Below are 27854 nucleotides of genomic sequence, written 5' to 3' on the forward strand. Positions count from 1 at the left end.
AACCTAGCAACATCACTGAACTCTCAACACATGAAACTCCTCCTCCCTTGTGATCTGATCGACAGCACTGTTCTTTGTCTGGATGACTTTGAGGAAGTGACAACGCCCTCAGGTGAACTCAGATTGAGCTGGGAAAAGAGTTCCAGGCTCTACAGGTATATAGCATACGGAGGTTGTGGAATAGTTGAATTCAGTATTATTTCAGTAAACAACAAGGTTTAATCGTAACTCTTCAGGGAGCAGCAGGAAGAGAGAAGATGGCGGGTCGCTCGGGCTCACATCGTTCCTTCCAAGTCACTCTGTGGACTCTGAAGTCATGGATGGTGATTTATCTCTACATGTCATGGACCGACTGTTACAGCGCTTCTGTCACAGGTAAGGTTAAGGTTATCAGCTCCTTTCTGAACCTCTCTCTCCCTCCGCAACTGTTTTCCTGAGCTCTGTCCTGGAGAGAGAGAACAGCAGCCAGAGGTGTACGTAGTAGAAGTAAAATTATTGAAAATGGAAAAAAGTAAACTGAAGAGATGAAAGTCTGTACTTTACTGTAAAGTACAGTAATTGGTAATCCGGTGATGGGTAAAAACACAGTTTGGTGGTTCAAGGGTAGAGCAGGCAGCGACAGCGTGCTGCTCAGACTGCATCACAGGGCATGGGGAATTCCAGTTGACAAATATTCTCACAGAGAACAATGAACAAACAAACATACAAACAAATACAGTACACCTTCTAACAAACAATGCATACCTCAATGGCCGCATCAATTCTGGGGGAAATAGAATCTTCTGTAACGTAAACTCTTGATGAAATCTCGGGAGCGTGTCGCTGTTACTACATCTCATCTTTTCGACACCCGACTCTAACCCTCACCCTAACCTTAACCTCCGTGGAGTGAGTCGCTAACCCTCCGGTCGAAATGATGGCGTTCTCGAGATTTAACCAACAGCAACTCTCTTTCAAACAGCACGAACAATGCTTTGTACTTTGTTGTTGATGTACTGACATATTATCTTGCTTTTTATAGTGATGTATTATCTGCTTATTGTAAGTCACTTTAAATTAAAATCGTCTGCTAAATGCCTAAACTGTAAACTGTGTCTCCTCTGCTCTGTTCAGAATGAACTGGTTCTCCCTCAGCTCTGCTAATTACAGTGATGCCAACCATCCTTGCTCATTAACAGATCAAAGATCAAGAGACCAGTGTGACCTGGGCCAATCAAGAACACAGAAATCACCTCAACATCATGTGAAACAAAGAAAGAAACAAAGAAATAGAAATGGCCCAAAAACAAAAACATTATATGAACTTAACTTGTTTAAAAAATGATGTCAGTTTCTAATGGCAGCTACAAGCTCACAGTGCTTTGCTTTGTGACTTGTAGAGCTTGTAGAGCTCAAAAACTTTTTTTAATGAAAAATAAATAAATAATAATAATATTAAACCTAGGCCTGAAAATGTCAATCCAACTTTAACAGCAACAAAATGTACCCAAACCAAGTAAATCTTGAAAGAAACAAATCTAATGTTTTCCTTACACAAAACACAACACTGTCAAAGATTATTCTGTATTTTCCCCCCACTAAACTACCTAAATAAAACTAATGTGTAAACTTGGGAATGAATGTCAACATGGTCACATTGTAAAGGGAGCTAACAACAGTTTATGTGTATAGTCACGTTGCCCTCTTCTGGTAACATTGGTGTACTGCTGCTATGGTGATGATTATGATATTGACTTTAGTACTATTATTATGAATACTGTAGTTTTAACCTTGTCAGCTGTTGTTAAATATTAATTTTGAAAAATGTGAATTGATGTTGAACAAGTTTTAACCATTATTAAACACAAATCTTCTCTTATGGGGGTCCCTGGCACAATATATTTTCAGATGGGGTCATCAAATAAATACATTTGGTTCAGTCGAATTTTTTTTGTCATACTTTTAGTCAATGAAATCAACAACACTATTGGGAGCTGACCAGTACAACCACAGTGTGTTACTGTTGTACTGGGAGCTGACCAGTACAACCACAGTGTGATACTGTATAGAGCATCGCAGTGGAAGTAAGTGGTTTCCTGGTGCCACTTAATATTCCCCATTCATTTTCACCATAGACTTTTACAAAAATATTATGTTAAGCCTACCCAGCAAGCCAAATGACGTCATGATGGCGTTATGATGACGTCCTCCGATGACGTTCAGGACTAGGCCAGATCACAGCCCATATGGAGATGATCATGAAGTCATTTCCAGGATGTCATCACCAGGACATCATGGCCTTTTTAGTTTGACAGCCATTTTGGGTGATGAGAAAGACGTTTAAAGATGACGTCTTTCAGTGGGGAGACAGAAATCATGTCTTTGTAGTGACCTCAAACAGCTACTTTTACGGCCAGTGTGAGTGATTAAAAGGCCGTTTAGATGACGTCCTGGTAATAACGTCCAAATCATCCCCATAATACAGTCAAGACCCAGGGACCCCCTGAGTCTATACATAGTAATACAGTCAAGACCCTAGCAGGGACCCCCTGAGTCTATACATAGTAATACAGTCAAGACCATAGCAGGGACTCACTGAGTCTATACATAGTAATACAGTCAAGACCATAGCAGGGACCCCCTGAGTCTATACATAGTAATACAGTTAAGACCCTAGTGGGGACCCCCTGAGTCTATACATAGTAATACAGTCAAGACCCTAGCATCCCAGCATACATTCATGGAAGGATGATTGTTATTGCTTTATCATTTTGTGGGACATATGCTATATCAGGGGTCTTCAATGTTTTTCAAGCCATGTACCCCTTAGCTGCAAAGAGATGAAACAGGGACCCCCACTCCATATGGTATGAAATGGTGTTACAGATTAAATATTTTATAGCTACTTTGTAAACCGGACCATACACTCTGTACTCTGTTCTTTTTTCCCTTTATACCAAACCTCTTCTGTGAGGCGTTGTGAGCTTGTAGATCTGCTATTTTTGGCTAATGTTCTCCTCGAATGGGGATGCTAGCTTTCAAGTGGATAATGTAAAATAAATCCTACCACACAAAGTTTTGGCGCCCCCTTTGTAGTAACTCTGAGGTCCCCCTAGACCCCCTCCTGGACCCCCTGTTGAAGACCCCTATATAGTTGTTAATTAAAGGGTTATTTCACTTAAAACATTTTTGGGTCAACTCATTGTATTGTCTACTCAGGCTTTTGTGAGCACCACAGACAGTTTTTAAGTTGCTTGATTCAGTATTTAGGTATTTGATATTCATTTTATCAGACACACCCTTTCCTATATAAAGCCATTATAACTTCAAACTCATAGAAAACACCCGTTCTTGGTTCTGGAACTCATACAGCTCTCCTATTACGTGAGGGGGTGCGTTTCTTTGATTACTTTTTTCATTATCAATTATTTTAAAGTTATACATAAGTCTGGGTTTTATATTTGATTATCTGTAAGGTGATAAGTGATTGTATATGTTTATTTGAATAACCTCTAAATGAAAACTCAATTGTATGCAGTGAAGAACAAACTGTATCAGTATTATTACCTGTAAAGCCCGTATCATAGTCGGGTCCGCGGTGGAAGGCTTTACACCGCGGTGTAGTCTTTTCGAGTCTTTTTGAGTCATGAAACTACAACGTTACATCATTCCTCACGGTGGAGAGCTTTCCACCGTGAGTCCCAACACATCTCTCTGTTTTTACTATCAGACAGGCAGGCTCTACACCCCGTTCACTGATTGGTCGACCTGAACCGGTCTAGACGGGGTAAAGGACTTCACTGTGGGCCGTGACTATGATGGCCTGCACTTATTTTCTGACTTGAGGTGGAAAGCTTTCCACCTCAAATTTGCGGTGGATAGGTCTCCACCGTAGACTCTGATACGGGCTTAAGACGCCTAAGGGCAAAAACCAAACAGTTACCCATATATGGAGATCCCTGATACCCATATATGGAGATCCATGTATATGGAGATATGGGATATTGGTTTAATCGGTGGTTCTACAAAGAAATGTTGTTTCATACAACTGTACATTGTGCAAGTACAATCTCAGCAGCAGCATACAGTGAGTAGATCCTCTCATCTGTCTGTCTCTCTCATGCTGGTTTACGTCGCGCCACAAGACTTTCACGTAACGTTGTGGGAGCAGAGCTGGTAGCTCCAATAAACACTTGTGTTCTATTTATTTGGTCATGTCAGAGCCCTGGTCATGTTTATAGGACTATAAAAAAAACTAACCCTAACCCCCCCAAAAAAGTGCGCACCAAGCAACATATCCAGGTCCTCCCCTGAGTACTAGCCCCCAAAAGTTATGTGCACCCCTGAGCATAACATACCCAATGTGAAGCCCCAAAGGCACCCGGAAATGACTTAATAAAGGAAGCCCATTTTAGTCGACTTCATACCCAAAAATACCCATTTTAGCCGACTTTATAACCGGAAATACCCTAACTCTGTCCCCCCTAGTGGGGACAGAGTTAGGCGCCGGTGCCCAGATATGCTTACTCGTTATGCGAAAGTCCTATGACGTCTGACATCATACATACAATCCCTTTTACGCCCATACATGGAATGCCTGTCTGTAGAACCAAATGTGTGCTGTGAGAACCCAGACATGCGTCTGTGCGTGTCAATATCTGTCTCTCAGTCCTTGTCCCCTTTTATGGGCATATTGTTTGGATCAGCGGTTCTACTGAAAAAAAAAATGCGATGTCACAATGTGATGTCACAGATATTCAGGGTTTGCTCTTTGATGAGGTGATGTCACAATGATGTGATGTCACACAACAGCTATAGACTATACACATTGAGGCGTTACGGGCAAGATACGGATCTACGGACAAGATGTGAGGGTTCTCATCAGGATGCTTCGGTGCACAGCCATTTTCATATTTCTCCAGAGATCAGGGTCCAGCAGGTCCTTTGTTATCATGTCTGTGTGTTTAGCCTGCTTGTCCTGTTGGAAGGTTAACTCCAGTCTGAGGTCCACAGCATCAGGTTTTCATCATGAATCTCTCTGTAATTTGATGCATATATTTTTCACTTGCTCCTGACTAGACCCACAGTTCCTGCTGCTGGGACATATTCCCATAGCATGATGCTGCTACCACTATGCTTTCCTGTAGGGATGGTGTTGGCCATTATTTGATGAGCGGTGCCTGTTTTCTTTTTTGGGTTTTCCTTGGTCACCTCCCTGATCAAGACCCATGTCCCGGTGCACCCAACTGCTCAGTTTGTCCGGGTGACCAGCCCTAGGATGAGTCCTGGTGGTTCCAAACGTATTGCATTTATGAATGATGGAGACCACTGTGTTTGTTGGGAACTTCAATGCTGTGGACAGTTTTTTGGTAACTTTCTTCAGAATCCTGTCTCTGATTTCTACAGACAATTCCTTGACTTTATGTCATGGCTTGGTTTGTGCTCTGCCATGTTAACTGTGGGACTTGATAGAGACATGTGTGTGTCTTTCTAAATGAACTCAAATCACTTAAATGTATCATAGGCTGACTCTAATCAAGTTATAGAAACATCTATAAATGTACCATAGGCTGACTCTAATCAAGTTATAGAAACATCTATAAATGTACCATAGGCTGACTCTAATCAAGTTATAGAAACATCTATAAATGTACCACAGGCTGACTCTAATCAAGTTATAGAAACATCTATAAATGTACCACAGGCTGCCTCTAATCAAGTTATAGAAACATCTATAAATGTACCATAGGCTGACTCTAATCAAGTTATAGAAACATCTATAAATGTACCATAGGCTGACTCTAATCAAGTTGTAGAAACATCTATAAATGTACCATAGGCTGACTCTAATCAAGTTGTAGAAACATTTATAAATGTACCACAGGCTGACTCTAATCAAGTTATAGAAACATCTATAAATGTACCACAGGCTGCCTCTAATCAAGTTATAGAAACATCTATAAATGTACCATAGGCTGACTCTAATCAAGTTATAGAAACATCTATAAATGTACCATAGGCTGCTTCTAATCAAGTTATAGAAACATCTATAAATGTACCATAGGCTGACTCTAATCAAGTTATAGAAACATCTATTAATGTACCATAGGCCGACTCTAATCAAGTTATAGAAACATCTATAAACGTACCATAGGCTGCCTCTAATCAAGTTATAGAAACATCTATAAATGTACCATAGGCTGCTTCTAATCAAGTTATAGAAACATCTATAAATGTACCATAGGCTGCCTCTAATCAAGTTATAGAAACATCTATAAATGTACCATAGGCTGCCTCTAATCAAGTTATAGAAACATCTATAAATGTACCATAGGCTGACTCTAATCAAGTTATAGAAACATCTATAAATGTACCATAGGCTGCCTCTAATCAAGTTATAGAAACATCTATAAATGTACCATAGGCTGACTATAATCAAGTTATAGAAACATCTCAAGGATGATCAGTCAGAACAGGATGCTTCTCAGCTCAATTTTGAGTGTCATAGCAAATGGTGTGAATACTTATGCACATGTGATTCTTTCCCCCTTTTTAATACATTTGCAAACAAATCTAAAACACTTTTTTGTCATTATGGGGAATTGTGCTGTGCATTTATAAAGCAAGTCATCTTATTTTGAAGGTCACTGTGTGTGTGTGTGTGTGTGTGTGTGTGTGTGTGTGTGTGTGTGTGTGTGTGTGTGTGTGTGTGTGTGTGTGTGTGTGTGTGTGTGTGTGTGTGTGTGCGCGCGCGCACGTGCAAAGTTTCACTAATCAGATGCCGCTTTCATGATTTGTGAATGTGACTATCTATGTACACATACATACATACATACATACATACATACATACATACATACATACTTTACTTTACTTATTGCGACCGTAGGTCGCATTTACTACCAAAACCTCCACCGGCTGTCTGTCAGTGAGTCAGTCAGTCAGTCCGTCACACTTTTTCCCTGCTTATATCTCCGCACCCGTTGACCCGATCCATGCCACATTTTACACACATACTCCTTGCCTGCCAAACTACAACCTCCAAGGACCCCCGGAGCCCAGTCCCTGGGGGACCCCCAGATGTAAAAAATGACCAAATGTGCAAAAATGACCAAATGACCACCCCAACGGGGCTGCTCACGGGGAATTCCCGGGGACCACCGACTCCTGGTGCTCCAGAACGGATGCAAAAGTGGTGGCGCCCCCAGTGGAGGACCCCCTGCCACTGCAGCGCACATAAAATGCCGTGACTCGGGCTAGGAGCGTCCGGGAGAGCCGGGGCCGGTACCTATTCGTCCGCCAAGGCAACGCGGAGACCCCACCCCTCATTTCTCACATGGCCCTATTCTAGCGCCACCTTCAGGCCGGTTTATAAAACACATTTTTGGACACTGCTCCTACAGTTTTTGCCCTAAAATCACGAATATCACTACACAGCATGTCTACACTCATGTCATCAACATGGATCAGGAAGATTTTGGAAAAACACATTTTAGCCCTATTTGTGGAGATAAGCCACCTACGGTCGCTTATCTCCCGATTAGGGAGTCTTACTGGTTACTTTATTACTGCACCTGTGGAATCTAGGGCCTATATAGGCGACGCCCCAAACATTTCGCCTCTGTCTCCCATTGTCTCCCTGGCTCTCTGTGCCTCTGGTTGTGGCTCACACAGTAGGTGAAACTCCCCACACATTCTATATTCCTGAATATAAATGTAACATGCTCAATAGTAATTCAGCTCTCATTCACAGGCAGCGATACGGACCGGATACGTACCTTGATACTCACCTTAAAAAGGCCTGGAATCGAACTACTAACCCCACAGGAAATGGACAGCCAGAATGCCCTGTAATGGAAGACCTGAGTTTTGAAGTAACCATTTAAGTTCCATTAATTCCCCTATTCTGAAGCACGTTTTTGGAGCCCTACGGCTAAGGGTACTCCATTGTAATCCTACTCTACAGTACTTACCTCTGGCACTATACTAAGCCCTACCCTGATACTTACCAGATCCCTACTCTAAGTACTTGTCACCATTGAGTACCTGCCTGACGACCGGCCCCCTCTGTGCTTTTCCCCAAGCCTTTCCCAAGCACTTATATTGAAAGACTTTAAGTTTGCTCTGCTGCTTGTCCTCTTCTTTTATAAATAAACAAAAGCCTGTGTTTGGCTGAAACTGCATTGACTTGAGTGTGGCTTGGCTTCAATTCTCCACAATACATACATACATACATACAGAACAGTGGTGGAAAAAGTACTCAAATGTTTTACTTAAGTAAAACTATGTAGAAATACTGTTACAAGTAAAACAATTTCTTTAAATGTACTTGAGTAAAAGTACGAAAGTATTTACATCAAAATATAGGTAAAGTACCAAAAAGTACAAAATGTTTGAAAATAGCAGATCTACAAGCTCACAACGTGTTGTGATGTGACTCATTGTGAGCTTGTAGATCGGCTAAATAGCCTAGGTATAAAATAAATGGATTAATGTATATTTTATATTATCATTTATATCTGCAAAGTATCCAGTAACTAAAGTTTTCAAATAAATGTAGCGGAGTAAAAGTACAATATTTGGATCTGAGATGTAGTGGAGTAGATGTAAAAGTATTGGAAATACTGAAGTATTAAGTACAATTACTTCAAAATTTGACCTAAGTACATTACTTTAGTGAATGTACTTCGTTACTTTACACCACTGATACATACATACATAGATACATAAATACATACATAAACTTTATTTATCTTTTTTCTATGCTATGGCAGCAGGCATACAACATGTCAAAAAAATAATTTCCATTATATGACAGATTGAAAATAACGTCATACTTGACATAAGCACTTGAATCCCAGCATCCCTATTCTGGGGGATGTGAACATTCACCAGAAATAGCAGATCTACAAGCTAACAACGCGTCAACAAGGTTGGACCAGTATCCGGCAGGCTGGACGGCCAAGAGCCAGACACAATGTTTTCGCCCCTGTCCATCCGTGCATCCGTGCATCCATCCATCCATCCATCCATCCATCCATCCTGTGGGTGTGTGTGCACCTGCACGCGTGTGGTGTGCGTGATGTGCATGTGTGTACACTCATTGAGATCACATTGAGATAATTGTTATAACAATGATGTCTGGTCTCTGTATAATAATTTATTGTCTTTGCTTTCAGTGATGTCCAGATAGAAACACCAGAAAACAACAGAAGTTACTGAAGGTCATTCCATCGGTGAGTCATAAATCAAGTCTCAGAGCTCTCTGTTTGACAGATACACCCACATCTTCAAGGTGACCTTGAGCCACGTGAGACACCGCCTAGCGAGCGGTAGCGAGCGAGTTGCCGTGTCGGGCGTTGCGAAGGTCGCATGAGCCGACTCAGTGCCGTTAGAAGTTGTAAACCAGGGGGCCAGAATAGTAAATAATGTTTGGGAACTGTCACTCAAAGTGCCTCTGGCCAATCAGAGCGTGTCTTTTCCGGGACTTGCCTGGGACAAGGGGGGGGGGGGGACTGGGTATCTAGCATAACGGGCATCTGGTGGGCCAGTGGGCCCCAAAACAAACAAAAAAACAAACAAACAAACGTTGTGGGTACCATAAAATACATGTGGGTACAAGAGGGACATAACGTGGCTGAGTACCAGGGTCCAGGGACCCCTGCAGCACCTTCAAGGCTAACAGGGGAACTCCATGTAATCAATGCAGGCGTCCGCAGTCGTCCGCAAATCCCCGTCAATACCAGTTACATCGGGACGCAAGTGAAGGAACTGTTGTGTCCGACAGAGGGGCACAACGTGGCCGGGAGTGGAGATCCAGAGTGCCCCGCGGCAGAACACGGTAAGATTAACTTTTTGACCTTCTCAGAGACCAAGCTTGATGACTCAACAACAGACTCTTAGATTGAAATAGAAAACTATTCAGTCATCAGGAATGATAGAAATAGGTGTGGAGGTAGTGTTTGCATATGTACAGTATATACTGTACATAAGGATGTCACATTTATCACTCGTTCTGACCTGAATCACAGAGCTCTTGAAACTGAATGCATTTTTCGAAAATGCAAAAACATGTACTAATCGGCACTGTATACAGAGATCCCAATCAGAGTGATGTTTACTATTTTTTCATAAATGTAGGTGAGAAAGATTAAATGTCTTCTTTACTTGTCAGCTGTTCCTCATCCAGAGAAGACCATGGCTTCCACTCACGTAGATGCTCTACAGGTTGGTTCACTGGCAACTCAAAATAAGATATCATTGTTATAATTATTGCATATGGAAACAAAAAAGTATTCCTGCTACTCATTTCTACAGGGCTCATCTGTGAACATATTGGTCACCAACAAGGTGAAACTTGTCGGGTGGCTGAGCTCAGATCTCCACATTATCCAGCACGCACATTCTGATGGAGTTCTTGATACAAGAGTTTATAGACAACTGACAACTACACCAAAGTTGACTACAGAAGAGGCCTGTACTCAACTTATTGACACCATGATTGATAAAGGGGAGGCAACTTCTGCTCAGTTCCTTAAACTTCTAAAAAAAACAGAGATCCTCGACACGTATCCACAACTAAAGGAATGGGATGCTTCTATTGTGCTGCAAGGTATGTTGACTGCATAATACATTGAAAGTATGAAAGGTTTAGATTGTGTTTCAGTTATGAAAATAGACATCTTATTTGGTCAGCAGTTGCAGCTTGAGCTTGCAACATTACACTAATTACCTTAATAAACCTTAATAAAATGAAAATGAAAAAGAGAACATGAAAATGAGAACACTGCAATAAAGGCTGTCACTTCTCTCTTCCACATAGTGTATACACTATGTATTTTGTATGTAGTTATCCTTTTAGCATTATAGTATAACTGTACCGCTGTATTTTTTACAAACTGTTTATTAAGTATTCCCTTCCTTATCCTTCTCTACTTATGCAGTACCTGTTCTTTCACCAAAAGAAACAGCTAACAATGGTGAGTTATGAAATTATATCCAGAGTTGTTTTACTAATAATAATTCTAATTTAAAGAAAGTTTATGAACTTAAGTCACAAATTTAACACTATTGGAGAGTAAGAAGAAAACCTTTATTTTTCAACAGAAGTTTGGGGTCTTTTGCCCCATGTGCCATTTGTTTCCCATCCTGATTAAAAAAAGAAAAAGAAAACAAGAACTCAAATGTAGTTTATATTCCAGCCTATGTTATTTGAAAACCCTGAATGGGCATTATATGTGAACAAAAGTTATTTCAAGGAAGTACTGCTAGATTCCCATGGTGCAGAAAGCAGACTTACAGAGAAAGGGACTCCAAGGCACTCCATCAATGGTGAAAAAATGTATAATTTATTTTCTGAGCAAGGCAACAAGTTGACCAACGCGTTTCGACCTTCTAGGTCTTCGTCAGGGTCCTCAGACCCTGTAAGTCTGCTTTCTGCACCATGGGAATCTAGCAGTACTTCCTTGAAATAACTTTTGTTCATATATTCCTACCTGTATCACCAAAGAGCACCTGTCTTTCAGAGCCAACTGATCCCTGCAGCGCTTCTTTTTTTTCTGTTTTGGGCATTATATGTTTCAGGGATCTCCTACCCTTTATTTTAGAGTGACAAAGTCTTGTCTTCTAGCATATAGCTCCTTAACGCCACATAAGGATAGCTAGTTTCTACACCAGGGGTTTTCATTGTGGGTGACGGGGTACCCTGGGGTGCCGTGACGGCAGTCCAGGGGTGCCGCAAGATAATTTGATATTATATATATAGGCCTATTTTGTATAATTTTAAACTTGAAGTATAAAGTTATTTTCAGTTACCAAAATGGCTATTATCTAAACATTTTCCTCGCGACATAATCTCTGGGAGAATTATTGCAAAAAAATGCCCTTATGTTTCCCCTTTTATGGAGGTGAATTAATTTTAATGTACAACGCAAATTCTGATTTACTCAATTAAACACAAATTCATTCAGATGTTGTCTTAAAATTATTAATAACAAGAAATCTAACAATCTGTATTAAAAAAATAGTTAGATCATACTGTTAAGCTAAAGATAATATTAGAATATGGCATAAATATAAGGTGCTAGGAGTGACGATTATGAATATAATGTAGCTGTGCCTCAGAGGAAATTATTATTTATAGGGGTGCCCTGAGCCAAAAAGGTTTGGGACCCTAACCCTGAATGGGCATTATATGTTTCAGGGATCTCCTATCCTTTATATTAGAGTAGCAAAGTCTTGTATTCTAGCATACAGCTCCTTAACGCCACATAAGGTTACTTAGACACTTAGTTTCTACCCTATCTGCTCCATGGGGCTGAATGGTTCCATGATAATGGCATCTCTAAACATGTTTACACCACATTCACCATGACATGAACTTACTGATGTCCTCTAATCTTTGGTCGTTTAGAAACTCTTGCTCTTCGACTACAACAACAACTCAAGTCCAATCTGAGGAAGAAGAGGAAGAAGGAGGAAGGAAATCATATCTTCATAAAGCCAGAGCTCTGCATCACAGAGAGACAGAGTGGAGAGGGCAGTAATCAACATGAGGTCAGACAGATTGAAACAGCATTCAATAAACAAACCGGACAGGAAACACCAATCCAATTTGAAGACATCTTTAAACCTTTATCTGGACAAGACCCAATCAGAACAGTGATGACGAAGGGGGTGGCTGGAATTGGTAAAACAGACCTAACTCAGAAGTACATTCACAACTGGGTGGAAGACAAAGGCAACCAGGATATCAATTTCATCTTCCCATTCACTTTCCGAGATCTGAATTCATTGAAGAAGGACTGCAGCTTTGAGGAACTTGTTAATACCACCTTTGACATTAAGGAAGCAGGAATCTGTAGCATCAAAGAGTCCAAAATTGATATCATCTTGGATGGTTTAGATGAGTTTCGGCGATCTCTTGATTTCCAGAACAATGAGGTCTTGACTGATGTGACAAAGCCGGCCTCAGTGGATGCTTTGTTGACAAGTCTCATCAAGAGAACGCTGCTTCCTTCTGCTCGCATCTGGATAACCACACGACCAGCAGCCGCTGATCAGATCCCTATAGATTATGTTGACAGGGTGTCAGAGCTAAAAGGGTTTACTGACCCACAAAAAGATGAATACTTCATGAAGGCATTCAGTGCTGAGAACCAGGCCAGAACGATCACCTCGCACATCCAGACATCACGAAGCCTCCACATCATGTGCTACATCCCTGTTTTCTGTTGGATCACTGCTACAGTTCTCTTGGACATGTTGAAAACAGAGGTGATTGGTGCCCTGCCAAAGGCCCTGACTGAGATGTACATCCACTTCATGGTCTTTCAATTCAAACAGAAGAATGTCAAGTATCATGACGGAGCTCAGACAAAGTCTATTTGGAATGCAAAGAATAATAAGATCATCATGTCTCTTGGAAAACTGGCTTTTGAACAGTTAGAGAAAGGCAACCTGAACTTTGATGAATCAGACTTGGAGGAGTGTGGCATCGATATCAAAGATGCATCAGTGTACTCAGGATTGTTCACACAGATCTTTAAAGAGATACGTGGGGTGTACAAGGACGTGGTGTTCTGCTTTGTCCATCTGAGTGTACAAGAATTTATGGCTGCTCTTTATGTCTACCTCTCATTTGTCAATGAAGGCGTCAACTTACTGTCAACTTCCAAGTGGTTCAATCCATTTAGAGACAAGTCTAACATAAATCACCTTTACCAGAGTGCTGTAGACAAGGCCTTAGAGAGTCCAAATGGACACCTTGACTTGTTCCTCCGTTTCCTCCTGGGCCTCTCATCGGAGACCAATCAGACTCTATTACATGGTATGATGAAAAAGACAGGTAAAAAGCCACAAACCAATCAGAAAACAGTGGATTACATCAAGAGGAAGATCAAGGAGAATCCCTCTCCAGAGAAAAGCATCAATCTGTTCTACTGTCTGAACGAGCTGAATGATCATTCTCTAGAGAAAGAGATCCAAGAGAACCTGAGCTCAGGAAGTCTCTCCACAAAAAAACTCTCTCCTGCTCAGTGGTCAGCTCTGGTCTTCATGTTGCTGTCATCAGAAAAGGAGCTGGACGTGTTTGACCTGAAGAAATACTCTGGTTCAGAAGAGGCTCTTCTGAGGCTCCTGCCGGTGGTCAAAGCCTCTAAAAGAGCTCTGTAAGTGTAACCAGATGCATTTATTATTTCATCCATATCTTACATGGAAAACATGTAAGAATTTAAGATTTTTTTGTTTGTTTCTTTGAATGTTTGTTTGTTTGTTTGTTTTCTTCCCAGGCTGAGTGGTTGTAACCTCTCAGAGAGATGCTGCAAGATGTTATCAACGGTTCTGAGCTCCAGCTCCTCTAGGCTAAAAGAATTGGACTTGAGTAACAATAATTTGCTCGATTCAGGAGTAAAACTAATCGCTGATGGACTGGGAAGTTCACAATGTAGCCTAGAGACTCTCAGGTCAGTATTACTGAACATTTTCAACAGATTCTCCCACATGCACGCAATGTTGAGCAGAGAGTCACAACTCACAAGAACATTCTTCAAAAATGCATTAATCCACGCCTGGGTGGCATAGTGTTAAAGTTCCTGCCCACCACCATGAAAGGTTGTGGTTTGGAATCCCCATGGTGCCACCGGCTATGTTGGGCGTCAGTGCGAACAATTGACCCGTGTTCGGGGGAGGGTAGCCGGACGGGGAGGGTGATACTAGCCTGGCTCCAGCCAATAGACCCGCCCACTCTCTGAGTGGACTGTTTCTCTTGGTCTGGATGTGTCTTATGACACGTCTCTTGATACGGTAGGATGAAGGCTCTACGTCCTCCCGGTGGGGGCTCCTCACTGGCAATGTGAGTCAGTAGGATAGAACAGCAGTGACAACACATAAATGTGTGTGGGGAGGAAACCATTGGTACAATGACTAAAATTGGGGCAAAAAAGGGGTGCAAATAATTGTCTAAAAACCCTCTGGGACTCAAATAAAAGAAAGTGTTAATCCCATTGCTGCAATCCTGAAATACCTAGCTATCATTCACCTAAACATTAGAGCTGAAATCAGTGTATAAATAATATACACATACCGGTACGTAGATACAAACTTAAATTCGCCAAAGCTGAGTGGCTATAGAGGCTGTCTGGTAATCAGAAGGTCCTCGGTTCGCCACACAGTGCATGTCAAAGAGTCCCTGAGCAACCACTTGACCTGGCTGCTGTAATAATAGTGTGTGTGCGTGCGTGCGTGCGTGCGTGTGAGAAGAGGTGGTGTTGGTCTGAGTTTGTTCCATCCTCGTCAAAAATGCCATCTCTACCCATGAAACAAACCTTCACATTGCCATGTTATTTGTGTGCCACTGATACTACATAGTATGACTTAAATGCACAGGCTTCAGGGGGCTCTTCTGTGGTTGCAAAACCTTAAAGAGAGTTCCGTAGGTGAACTGGATACATTTAACATAATAATCCCCTTATATTTCATGAAAGTAAATGCATTATTATTTTAACTTATGTGTCTTCAGGCTGAGTGGCTGTAACCAATCAGATAGATGCTGTGAGGTGTTATCATCCGTCATCAGTGCCAACCCCTCCAGCCTGAGGGAATTGGACCTCAGTAACAACAATCTACAGGATTTGGGAGTCCAGCAACTCTCTGTTGGACTGGGGAGTCCACACTGTTTACTGGAGATCCTCAGGTCAGTATTCCTGAACCGTTTCAACCAATTTCAATTCTGGTTCATGTGCATATAAGCATGTGTAAAAGTTTTAAAACAAAAAAACGAAGTGATCGAGGATTCCCCCCAGGAATCCGCGATCGCGGAAATTATCAAGGAATTCTCGGCAACCCGCGGAATTCGCGGCCAGTCGCCGATGTTTCTGCCGTCCACGGAATAACAGTCACAAGTGCCGGCAGAGGGGCGGGAGTAGTTATTTTACTACATACGTTCTCATTCCGTCACAATTGTCTAAACACCGTTTAAATCCTGATGAAAGGCCTGCCCCCAAGAAAATCTCCTATCAAAGTATTTCATGAGATCCACAGACACTCTGGAACTGCTGCCAGTCAATTGACTACTAGCCAATCACAGCGAGTCTTTTCCGTGATTTATCAATTCATCCATTTCCTGATATTGCACGGCTGTGCGGCTCAGCTGTTCTTATAGGCTGCGTGCGTAAAGACCCGCCCCCACCTGCCTCTGATTGGCCTACCAACGTCCCTTTGTGTGACGAACGTGGAAGCGATGCACACGGATTCCCTTGGTCCCCCGATGCATATGCACCAGAGCCGAAGGAGGCATCTACCTTTCTATGTCTATGACTAGCACTAGTAAGCAGGAACGTAGATAAACTTGGGTAATGTAGGCACAGACGTTGGCTGCTATGTTTGTGCTTGTGTCCAAAGTGGCCACTGATATCCGAAACTGCATAGTATGACTTTAATGCGCAGGCTGCAGGAGGCTCCTCTGAGGCTGCTGCCAGTGGCCAAAACCTTAAATACAACTCTGTAGGTGAACTGATACCTGGATACTTTTAACATAATAATGAGCTTATATTTCAAGAAAGTAAATGCATTCATTTTTTAACTTGTGTGTCTTCAGGCTGAGTGGCTGTAACCTATCAGAGAGATGCTGTGAGGTGTTATCATCCGTCATCAGTGCCAACTCCTCCAGCTTGAGGGAATTGGACCTCAGTAACAACAATCTACAGGATTTGGGAGTCCAGCAACTCTCTGTTGGACTGGGGAGTCCACACTGTTTACTGGAGATCCTCAGGTCAGTATTCCTGAACCGTTTCAACCAATTTCAATTCTGATTCATGTGCATATAAGCATGTGTAAAAGTTTTAAAACAAAAAAACGAAGTGATCGAGGATTCCCCCCAGGAATCCGCGATCGCGGAAATTATCAAGGAATTCTCGGCAACCCGCGGAATTCGCGGCCAGTCGCCGATGTTTCTGCCGTCCACGGAATAACAGTCACAAGTGCCGGCAGAGGGGCGGGAGTAGTTATTTTACTACATACGTTCTCATTCCGTCACAATTGTCTAAACACCGTTTAAATCCTGATGAAAGGCCTGCCCCCAAGAAAATCTCCTATCAAAGTATTTCATGAGATCCACAGACACTCTGGAACTGCTGCCAGTCAAGTGACTACTAGCCAATCACAGCGAGTCTTTTCCGTGATTTATCAATTCATCCATTTCCTGATATTGCACGGCTGTGCGGCTCAGCTGTTCTTATAGGCTGCGTGCGTAAAGACCCGCCCCCACCTGCCTCTGATTGGCCTACCAACGTCCCTTTGTGTGACGAACGTGGAAGCGATGCACACGGATTCCCTTGGTCCCCCGATGCATATGCACCAGAGCCGAAGGAGGCATCTACCTTTCTATGTCTATGACTAGCACTAGTAAGCAGGAACGTAGATAAACTTGGGTAATGTAGGCACAGACGTTGGCTGCTATGTTTGTGCTTGTGTCCAAAGTGGCCACTGATATCCGAAACTGCATAGTATGACTTTAATGCGCAGGCTGCAGGAGGCTCCTCTGAGGCTGCTGCCAGTGGCCAAAACCTTAAATAAAACTCTGTAGGTGAACTGATACCTGGATACTTTTAACATAATAATGAGCTTATATTTCAAGAAAGTAAATGCATTCATTTTTTAACTTGTGTGTCTTCAGGCTGAGTGGCTGTAACCTATCAGAGAGATGCTGTGAGGTGTTATCATCCGTCATCAGTGCCAACTCCTCCAGCTTGAGGGAATTGGACCTCAGTAACAACAATCTACAGGATTTGGGAGTCCAGCAACTCTCTGTTGGACTGGGGAGTCCACACTGTTTACTGGAGATCCTCAGGTCAGTATTCCTGAACCGTTTAGAGCAGGGTGGGCAGCATTTATTTCCAGACGGGAGGGGGGGGGGGGGGGGGGGGGGGGGGGGGCGGACAAAAAAGGGGTACAAATAATTGTCAAAAAACCCTCTGGGACTCAAATAAAAGAAAGTGTTAATCCCACTGCTGCAATCCTGAAATACCTAGCTATCATTCACCTAAACATAAGAGCTGAAATCAGTGTATAAACAATATACACATACGTAGATACAAACTGAAATTCACCATAGCTGAGTGGCTATAGAGGCTGTCTGGTCATCAGAAGGTCCTCGGTTCTTCACAGTGCATGTCAATGAGTCCCTGAGCAACCACTTGACCTGGCTGCTGTAATAATTGTGTGTGTGTGTGTGTGTGTGTGTGTGTGTGCGCGCGTGCGTGCGTGTGTTTGTGTAGGTTGTCAGGCTGCATGGTCTCAGAAGTAGGCTGTTCTTATCTGGTCTCAGCTCTGAGATTAAACTCCCATCTCAAAGTACTGGATTTGAGCTTCAACCATCCAGGAGACGGAGTGGAGCTCCTCTCTGCTCTACCACTGGAGAGACTGAGGTATGGACAGAACTGTAATTGTGTTCTTCATGGTTTAGAGTAAGGAGATCATATGGTAATGCTGTTTCTATTATTGAATGGAATTTGTAGACCTTACGCTGTGTCTCCTCCACCCACAGTGTCGACCATGGTGGTGATTGCCTGCTGCAACCTGCAGGTCCGAGGAAGTTGTGTAAGTGTGAATTCTGTTTCATTCATTAAATCAAAGTATCACGCATCCAGCTATGTGGATGAACAGTTAGTATACATAGCAGCATGTGACATTCACTCATTCACATCCTTCTGTGAATGAACAGGATAATCACTCTAAGTTGAGGTGTTTTCAATCCCAAAGAAACAGATAAGGTTGTAACAGATCAAACATCCATTCTGGAGTTCTGATTCGGCCTTCCGTGGTCCATGTTGTACTTTTTACTCCACTACAATTATTTAACAGCTTGCTGATTTGTGTGTGCATCTGCTTGTGTAAAATGAGTCTCTAAGTAAGTTAAGTAAAAGTATCAGTACCACACAAGCCCTGCATTCAACATTTTATTGAGTAAAAAGTACAGCATGAAAATATACCTATAAAAGTCTAAGTGACAAAAGTAAGGCACAAACGTCAGTTTAACTCCCCCCCAAATTTTCAAAAAATAGCAGATCTACAATCTTACAACGCAATGTGATGCAATGTGAGCTTGTATACTGTATCACCTATTTTACAATAATATGTATATAAAATAGGACTTAAGTGGTTAAAGTGTGTTATTTGTAGTGGTGTAAAAAGTATAATATTTGCCTCTGATTTGTCAAATGTAAAAAAAAAATGCAGATCTACAAGCTCACAACTTGTCGCAATGCAACATGTTGTGAGCTTGTAGATCTGCTATTTTCAAATAACAGTAACAGTATAAAATAGGGCTTAAGGCTCATTCCCACTGGACGCGATAAAGATAACAATAACGATATCTCTGCGTTCACATCAATTATGACGCTTTATCGTTGTGGTGTGGACGCTGCCATCCACTTCAATTGAAAACCATATTTTTTTATGACGCTCAGTGGGAAAGGGCCTTTAATCTTAGATATTAATGGTAATCCAAAGCTGTATACTGTAATTAGTAAGTAAAGTTTTCAAATAATTGTAGTGGAGTAAAAAATGCAATATTTGCTTCTGAGATGTAGTGGAGTAGAAGTACAACTGGAAACATGTAAAGTATAAGTAACAACTTAAAGGGGAAGACCACCCATTTTCAATATTGAACTGCGTCATTAATATACCTTAGAGGAGTTGTGTGGAAATAGAAAAAAAGTTCCCCCCCTTCTGTGTTGCCTAGAACTGGAGGATTGATTTTGGGGTTTGTATTGTAAAGTACAACTTGATGACATCACACATTGTACTTTACAATACAAACCCCAAAACCAATCCTCCAGTTCTAGGCAACACAGAAGGGGGGGAACTTTTTTTCTATTTCCACACAACTCCTCTAAGGTATATTAATGATATATTTCAATATTGAAAATGGGTGGTCTTCCCCTTTAAGTACAGTACTTGTGTAGATATACTTTGTTACTTAGCACCACTGACAACTTCAGCCCTATATGCTCATACTGTAAAACAATAGTGAAAATAGCAGATCTACAAGCTTACAGCACATTGCGATGCAAAGCATTGTGAGCTTGTAGATCTGCTACTTTCATTAATTATTTAAGCTTGTAGATATGCTACTTCCACTAATTATTTAAACATTTTTGTGAAAACACAATAAAATCCTCAGTGTTAATTTATACACTTGTAAATCTGAGAATGGATTAGTGTAACCAAAATGACCAGTAATTTGTACACAAATAAACAGAAAAGGCATTTATTCAACATTATACTTGAGTTAAAGTACACGTGTATTGCATCAAAATATACTTACGGTCCAAAAGTAAAAGTACTCATTAGGAATGGCCTGGATTTAACTTTATTTTTTTAATCTGTCAGATGTTTTCAAAAATATCAGATCTACAAGTTCACAACGTGTCACGATGCGACGCATTGTGAGTGTAACCCTCTCTTTTGGGTCTGCTGATCTGAAGGAAGACACCCGTGTTGTCTCTGTTCACCCATTTATTGGAAGTAACTGGTGGGGACAGACAACATGTGTATGTCAAATCTCTGCATACAACTCTCTAGTACAATACTCCAGGTCCATTGCTCAGTGAGGAACCAGGAAGCCAATTATTTAAACACAAATAGTCTAATTACAATCTATACTATAATTTTGCGAATGTCTGTCTGTCTGTCTGTCTGTCTGTCACAGCGTTTCTCCTCAGTGGCTGGAGCAATTGATCTGAAATCGCATCACAATCAGCATATGAACACACCTAACATAACTGCGAAGCCCGTTTGTCACTTTCACAAATCGTATGCTGTATATTAGCATTTTTATGGTGTATCTACTATCTATTCTGCATCTAGCTTGAGGCTCATCTATTCTGCATCTAGCATGAGGCAACATGTTTAACCAGCTCTCTCTGTGTGTGTGTGTGTGTGTGTGTGTGTGTGTGTGTGTGTGTGTGTGTGTGTGTGTGTGTGTGTGTGTGTGTGTGTGTGTGCAGGCAGGCAGGCGGGTGTGTGCGTGGGTGGATGTGGGGGGGGGGGGGGGGGGGCAGCCATTAAACGAAACGGGTATTTCTTACATTGATGCTCCTACATATTATCATGCAAGCACCAGTTACAGTTACTTTCCATCCCTCATATACTGTATGCACAGTGCACATCCCATAACCCACACACTGCACATCATTTTGGAGCTCATATATTTGAACGGGTAAGGGCTAGTTACAAATAATTTAAAAGAACAGGCACACTGTAAACAACAAACAGTAGCATTTAAATTAACATTGAAAACGTTTTTCATACATTAGAGTACAAAAACCCTCCCAACACACACCTGGTGGGGACAGACAACATGTGCATGTCAAATCTCTGCATACAACTCTCTAGTACAATACTCCAGGTCCTGTACACAAACACAAATAACATTCATTGATTACAGGCTAAATGCAGTGTGTCCAATGCTACAAGTCCACTTAATCAACTCCTACACATTCATGTGTTAAACAGTGTGTACATAGTACAGTTAATACCAAGAATAAGATACTTTATATTGTACAAATGGAGGAGAGTTGTAAATAGCAGCCTACCATTGCTCAGTGAGGAACCAGGAAGACAGAGCAAGGTCACGTGACCAGATTTGACCACTGTGAAACCTCCACCAGACTGACCAGAGAGGGTGCTGTTGTTCAATGAATTAGAGAAAATAGCAAGGGGTAGAATATCTAAACAGTACATTGTGTCTAGACAGTGTCAATTGGCTTTATTTTGTCGAACTTCATTCAAACATAAATACATGCTAAATGACTCCTGTTACATGAGCTTGTAGATCAATGTGTCGCATTGCAACATATTATGAGATCATCGATCTGCTTTGTTCACTATTTTTGATTAAAAAAATATATATATTTTTTTCCAAATGTTGATAATTTGCCCAAAATAGGGATGTCAGGTTCAACCCATTAAAACCTGGAAAGCATCTGTTTTCATTTTAGATTTAGTCTTGGCTACCCTGCTAGAAAAACCAGCACAAGACCAGCAGTAAGACCAGCACCAGCACCAGCACAAACCAGCTCATGTTGTGTTTTACTGCTGGTCTGTGCTGGTCTGTGCTGGTCCCACCATCTAAACCAGCATGAACCAGCGCATGTTGTGTTTTACTGCTGGTCTGTGCTGGTCTGTGCTGGTGTGGTCAGGGACCCCCGGGGGACCCCCCTGAGAAGTGGGCCAGGTCTTTGCTGGTGTAATTTGCTCTTTGCTCTGGTGCTTGAATCCTGTTCTGATGCTCTGCTCCATGGGTATTTGACCATATTAGATTGTGACATTATTTTTGACATTGTGAGTGGGATTCGAACTTACTACCTCTGGCACTTCAGTCCTGCACTTATCCTCGGCGCCACTGGAACCTGTTAGTTAAAATGGGTGTTTGTCCCTATTTGTATATGACCAGCTTAGACCAGCACAGACCAGCACCAGCACAGACCAGCAGTAAAACACAACATGTGCTGGTTTGTGCTGGTGCTGGTCTATGCTGGTTTATGCTGGTTCATGCTGGTCTGTGCTGGTGCTGGTGCTGGTCTATGCTGGACCAGCACCAGCACCAGCACAGACCAGCAGTAAAACACAACATGTGCTGGTTTGTGCTGGTGCTGGTCTGTGCTGGTCTATGCTGGTTTATGCTGGTTCATGCTGGTCTGTGCTGGTGCTGGTGCTGGTCTATGCTGGACCAGCACCAGCACCAGCACCAGCACAGACCAGCAGTAAAACACAACATGTGCTGGTTTGTGCTGGTGCTGGTCTGTGCTGGTCTATGCTGGTTTATGCTGGTTCATGCTGGTCTGTGCTGGTGCTGGTGCTGGTCTATGCTGGACCAGCACCAGCACAGACCAGCAGTAAAACACAACATGTGCTGGTTTGTGCTGGTGCTGGTCTATGCTGGTTTATGCTGGTTCATGCTGGTCTGTGCTGGTGCTGGTCTATGCTGGACCAGCACCAGCACCAGCACAGACCAGCAGTAAAACACAACATGTGCTGGTTTGTGCTGGTGCTGGTCTGTGCTGGTCTATGCTGGTTTATGCTGGTTCATGCTGGTCTGTGCTGGTGCTGGTGCTGGTCTATGCTGGACCAGCACCAGCACCAGCACAGACCAGCAGTAAAACACAACATGTGCTGGTTTGTGCTGGTGCTGGTCTGTGCTGGTCTATGCTGGTTTATGCTGGTTCATGCTGGTCTGTGCTGGTGCTGGTCTGTGCTGGTGGACCAGCATGGGACCAGCACAGACCAGCATAGACCAGCACCAGCACCAGCACAGACCAGCATGAACCAGCATAAACCAGCATAGACCAGCACAGACCAGCATGAAAATTGTGCTGGTCTGTGCTGGTTTTTCTAGCAGGGTACATAACCCTTAAAGGAGTTGTTCACCCCCAAAATGACTTTTTCTATTGATTACTCGCGCCATGTAGACTTGAGTTCAATAATTTTGAGTTTTTGTCGCATTCCTAAGACAATAATTTGATAACAATAAATGTACCCCCATTGATTTCGGATGGGTCTCCATCCGGAATCAATGGTTTGAAAATAGCAGATCTACAAGCTCACAACGTGTCCATCATGACACATTGTGAGCTTGTAGATCTTCACTAATGCGCGTCGCTCCTTGAGGGCAGACGTGTGTCCAGTGGAGCTCCTGCAGTTTCTTCCTTCTTTTTACGTGTTTCTTTCCTTCTGTGTGACCCTTCTTCACACGGGCCAGACCTGGCATCTGTCTGGTGGTCTTTGTTTTTATTTCTTTTTAGTGTTTACGTGTTTTTATCCGTGTTTTTATTTTTTCATTGTTCTGACCGGCTGGTCAGCGACCGTGAACAATGAACCTCTAGGCCCAGCCTGTTTAGCGCGCGGTGTACCCGAACGGTGCCGTGTTTTTTTACCCTATAAAGGAGTGAGTCGGGCCGTACACGGCTCTCGGTGCCGTGAATCGACCGGTGGAGGTCGTTGGATTCGATCCGCGACGGCCGGTTGGGCTGGAACAGCCCGGGAGTTTAAGGACACGATCACCGCTGGGACTACTTTTACGCGCGGACTTGCGGATGTAAGTCCTTTTTAAAGACGTGGAACTGGACTGTTACAAGGTACACGGTGCACGCTTTCGGTTCACGGAGTGAACCATGGACATGAACATTATCGCGGGAGACAAGGAGCCGCGGAGCGAGGCGTTGTGGACGGATAGGACCGTCGTGACGCACGGGGCGCAGATGGCGCATGGATACGTTCAACAACAACCGGCGCACGGAGACGCTCGTCTACAGTACAGTCGTGAGAAACTTCTCTCACTCAAGGATCAATACTCTTTACCCAGTAAAGACATTATTCCCTACCTGAGGACTGGAAGTAGGAGGAAGACTGGAGGTAGGAGGAAGAGAAATGGAAGGAGGAAGAGCAGTGGAATTCACAAAGGGAAAAAGCGTGCCCTGTGGAGAATCAAAAACCCCTCTAGCTCCCCTCCCCTCCCCCCTCTCCCCCCCTCTAGCTCCCCTCCCCTCCCCCCCTCTTCTACACAGCACTGTCTCCCTTCTGTTCTTTTGGGGAATGTTAGATCAATTCAGGATATTGATAAGGCGGACGAACTGGTAACTCTCATGTTATCTCAGAGTGAATACAAAAATGCCAACATTATCTGTCTTACAGAATCATGGCTGAACAGTTCATGTCCAGATAACTCTATCTCTGTAGATGGTTTTTGTATGATAAGAGCAGATCGAGAGATAGTGAAAAACAATGGCAAAATGAAAAGAGCGGGTGGGATACTTGTTTACTTTAGCAAGACCTGGTGCAGGGAAGAACACGCCACAGTGAAAAAGGTAATTTGTAACCCAGACATCGAACTACTGGGGGTCGTTTTTAGACCAATTTATCTACCACGGGAATTCTCGTGCGTCGTCCTGTTGACCGTGTACTGTCCACCTAGTGGCAATGCAGCGGTAGCTCGGGACACTATTTTTTCTACTGTGGCCAGTTTTCAGACGCACTACCCTAGCTCCCTTATTCTGCTGAACGGGGACTTAAACCAGGTGAATGTTGCAAAGGGCCTGTCTGATTTCTCCCAGTATGTCACTTGCAAAACAAGAGGTGAGAACACTCTTGACCTCCTGTATGCTAATGTTAGGAACGCATACAGTTGCGTCTCGCTCCCCCCTGTGTGTGGCTCTGATCACTCCATGGTGAAACTGGAGCCCTCGTATCTTCCTGTCGTGAAGAGAGTGCTTCCATTCATCAGGGAGGTTCAATGTTGGACGGGGGAGGCGGAGGAGAGACTCAGATTTGATTTTGAAATGACAGACTGGGAATCATTTTTCAGTGAACATGGGGATGATGTAGATAGCCTTTGTCAGGTTATCACTGACTATATCTGCTTCTGCGAGAAGGTGTGTGTTCCTACTAAGAAGGTTCGCTGCTTCTCTAACAACAAGCCGTGGATGACAAAAGAAATCATTCACCTCCTTAAGAGAAAAAGGGATCTGTTCCATGCAGGTGACTCGGAGGGCGTGAGGGTGGTGGTGGAGGAGCTTAAAACAGTCAAGGCTCAGGCAAAAGGGAGCTACAAAGCTAAGCTGGAGAACTCTCTGAGGGAGAACAATACGAGACAGGTGTGGGGTGGTTTTAGGAAGATCACGGGGTACGGCTCTGCCAACTCTACTGTGTCAGGCACGGAGGAGCTGGCAAACGAGATGAACCGTTTTTTCAATCGGTTTGACGGTGCTCCTGTTAATGTTCAACAAGCAGCGGCTGGGTCAAACGGTGTCCTCGGTTGCCGCCCTCTTTCTTCCCCTGCACCATCTCCCCCTCCCCCACCCACCCTGTTTCTCACCACCGAGCAAGTGAGGCGCCAACTCGGAAAAGTCAACACCAGGAAAGCAGCGGGACCTGATAACATCAACTCTAAGGTGCTTAAGGCTTGCGCGGAGCAGCTTGCTGTCCCCCTCACGCATCTCTTCAACCTCTCCCTGAGGACGGGGAAGATACCACAGCTGTGGAAGTCCTCCTGCATTGTCCCAGTGCCTAAGAAGACCCGTCCCTCGGTCCTCAATGATTACAGACCAGTCGCCCTGACATCACAGGTCATGAAGGTCTTTGAACGGTTGGTTCTGAACCTACTGAGACCGGCGGTCAGTGATCACCTATGTTAAGGAGAAATATGAATCCAATCCAAGGTGACGAGTAGAATATGTTCCGTTTATTTAGAGACAATAGCAACAAGTCCATTTAAACAGCACAATGCAACTCAAGTCTAAAGTATTCTCTGCCCTCAGCCTTGTGCCTCGGTACAGAGCTCCTCCACCCAGCAGCGGCCTGGGTATAGTACTCCCAGTTCAAGTCATACATTCATCTATTATACTCTTAAGGCCAGGCCTAATTTTAACACCCTTTGATAGACAGCGCCTGTTGCAGCTACTAGTTCTAATAGCTTATCTAAACAAGGCACAGGTGACAACACATTTTGAACCAGGATATAAGAACTCACATCACTAGGCTATATCGAGAATAGGTTAACAGCTGCAGGAGATCCACCAATGGGAAACAGTCACACAAAGTATTCACACAGTTTGACTGAGAAGACAGTTATAATCAAATAACATTTTTGTTCATTACAATGTTTTACCACACACTTCATAATTTCCTTGACAGTTCCCCACTTTAAAACATTTTAAAAGAACCAAAAATATACCATTTACACTTTTCCTACAACAGAAATCAGGTATTCCCCACTTAGACAATGAATGAATTCACATCCCATATGTCAATCTCACTGTCATTAAAAGGAGGGGAAAAAACAAAATAGGCAAAACAGATCATTATAATAATACATTATCAAAGGTTGGACTGTAATCAATAAGTCCAAATAAATGTAAATTTTACAAAATGAAATCACCCTTAAACTCACAATACAGTTATGAAAAGATTCACCTGAAACATTTAACTTCATATTCACCAAAAAATGGATCCTTTGACACCATCTATCTATCTATCTATTAAACCAGCAAACTCACTCACACACTCACACTCTCACGCTCACGCTTCGCTTCAGCAACTGATCCCAAAGTTCACATGGTATTGGCCATTAGCATTATACCAACGGTGACGGAGCCCGAATTTCATTTCTCCCAAATGAAAACTGTTTATTAGTGTTTTCTTAGCCTGTTGTCAGGGTTACGGTCCGTTCCTCCAGGCCATGGGATCTGTAGCCCCACACACACACCCCTCTCTCTCACAGTTAGGAATGTGCATTCTCTCTCTCTCTCTCTCTCTCTCTCTCTCTCTCTCTCTCTCTCTCTCTCGCTTTTACCAGGTGCGTTTGATGTGTGTCTCATCTTCCAACGGGTATGAAAAACTATGTGGAGCAAGCGCATTCATACTTCTATTCACATAAATTGGCTGTTAAATTATTTGTATCCATCATAAATATACACTCCTCCATGAGCTGCTCCTTACATTATGATGCTCACACATATTCTCACGCACGCACCAGTTACAGTAAGGTCTAGTATAACATAGAGACATAAATCAACCCATAGCTTCATAAAATAAAAATCTGTCATAAGAGATTATGCTTAAATAGCTACAGTAGCTTAAATTTTTAAAAAATCAATCACTCAAATCGCTCACACTTAAAATCACACTATGTCTTTTTTTCCCCCTTTTCTTAAGACTTAAGAAATTCAATAATGGCAGCACATTTTACTTCAAAATAAATTAGATACATGTACAACTTGACAACAAAACTTGTATTGTTCATACATGTGTGACGACAGTGACTGAACAGCATTTGCGCACATGCTGCCAGTCACATATTGCCTCAAACATGTATCAACAAT

At 42.7% G+C, this 27854-nt stretch overlaps 1 protein-coding gene across 1 annotated transcript; it reads left to right on the plus strand.

Annotated features, from left to right (window-relative positions):
- Positions 1-257: 257 nt before the first annotated feature.
- Positions 258-27693, plus strand: LOC308280829 (protein NLRC3-like; the record flags this gene model as incomplete). Its single annotated transcript, XM_080755149.1, has 9 exons — positions 258-375; positions 9689-9820; positions 12392-14147; positions 14268-14441; positions 15497-15670; positions 16574-16747; positions 17651-17742; positions 18521-18573; positions 27688-27693. The coding sequence occupies 9 exons, from the start codon at positions 258-260 to the stop codon at positions 27691-27693; spliced, it is 2679 nt and encodes an 892-aa protein (XP_080611275.1).
- Between the last annotated feature and the right edge of the window lie 161 nt (positions 27694-27854).

Source organism: Nannobrachium achirus (assembly GCF_963921795.1).
Source record: "Nannobrachium achirus genome assembly, contig: SCAFFOLD_160, whole genome shotgun sequence".
Taxonomy (NCBI): domain Eukaryota; kingdom Metazoa; phylum Chordata; class Actinopteri; order Myctophiformes; family Myctophidae; genus Nannobrachium; species Nannobrachium achirus.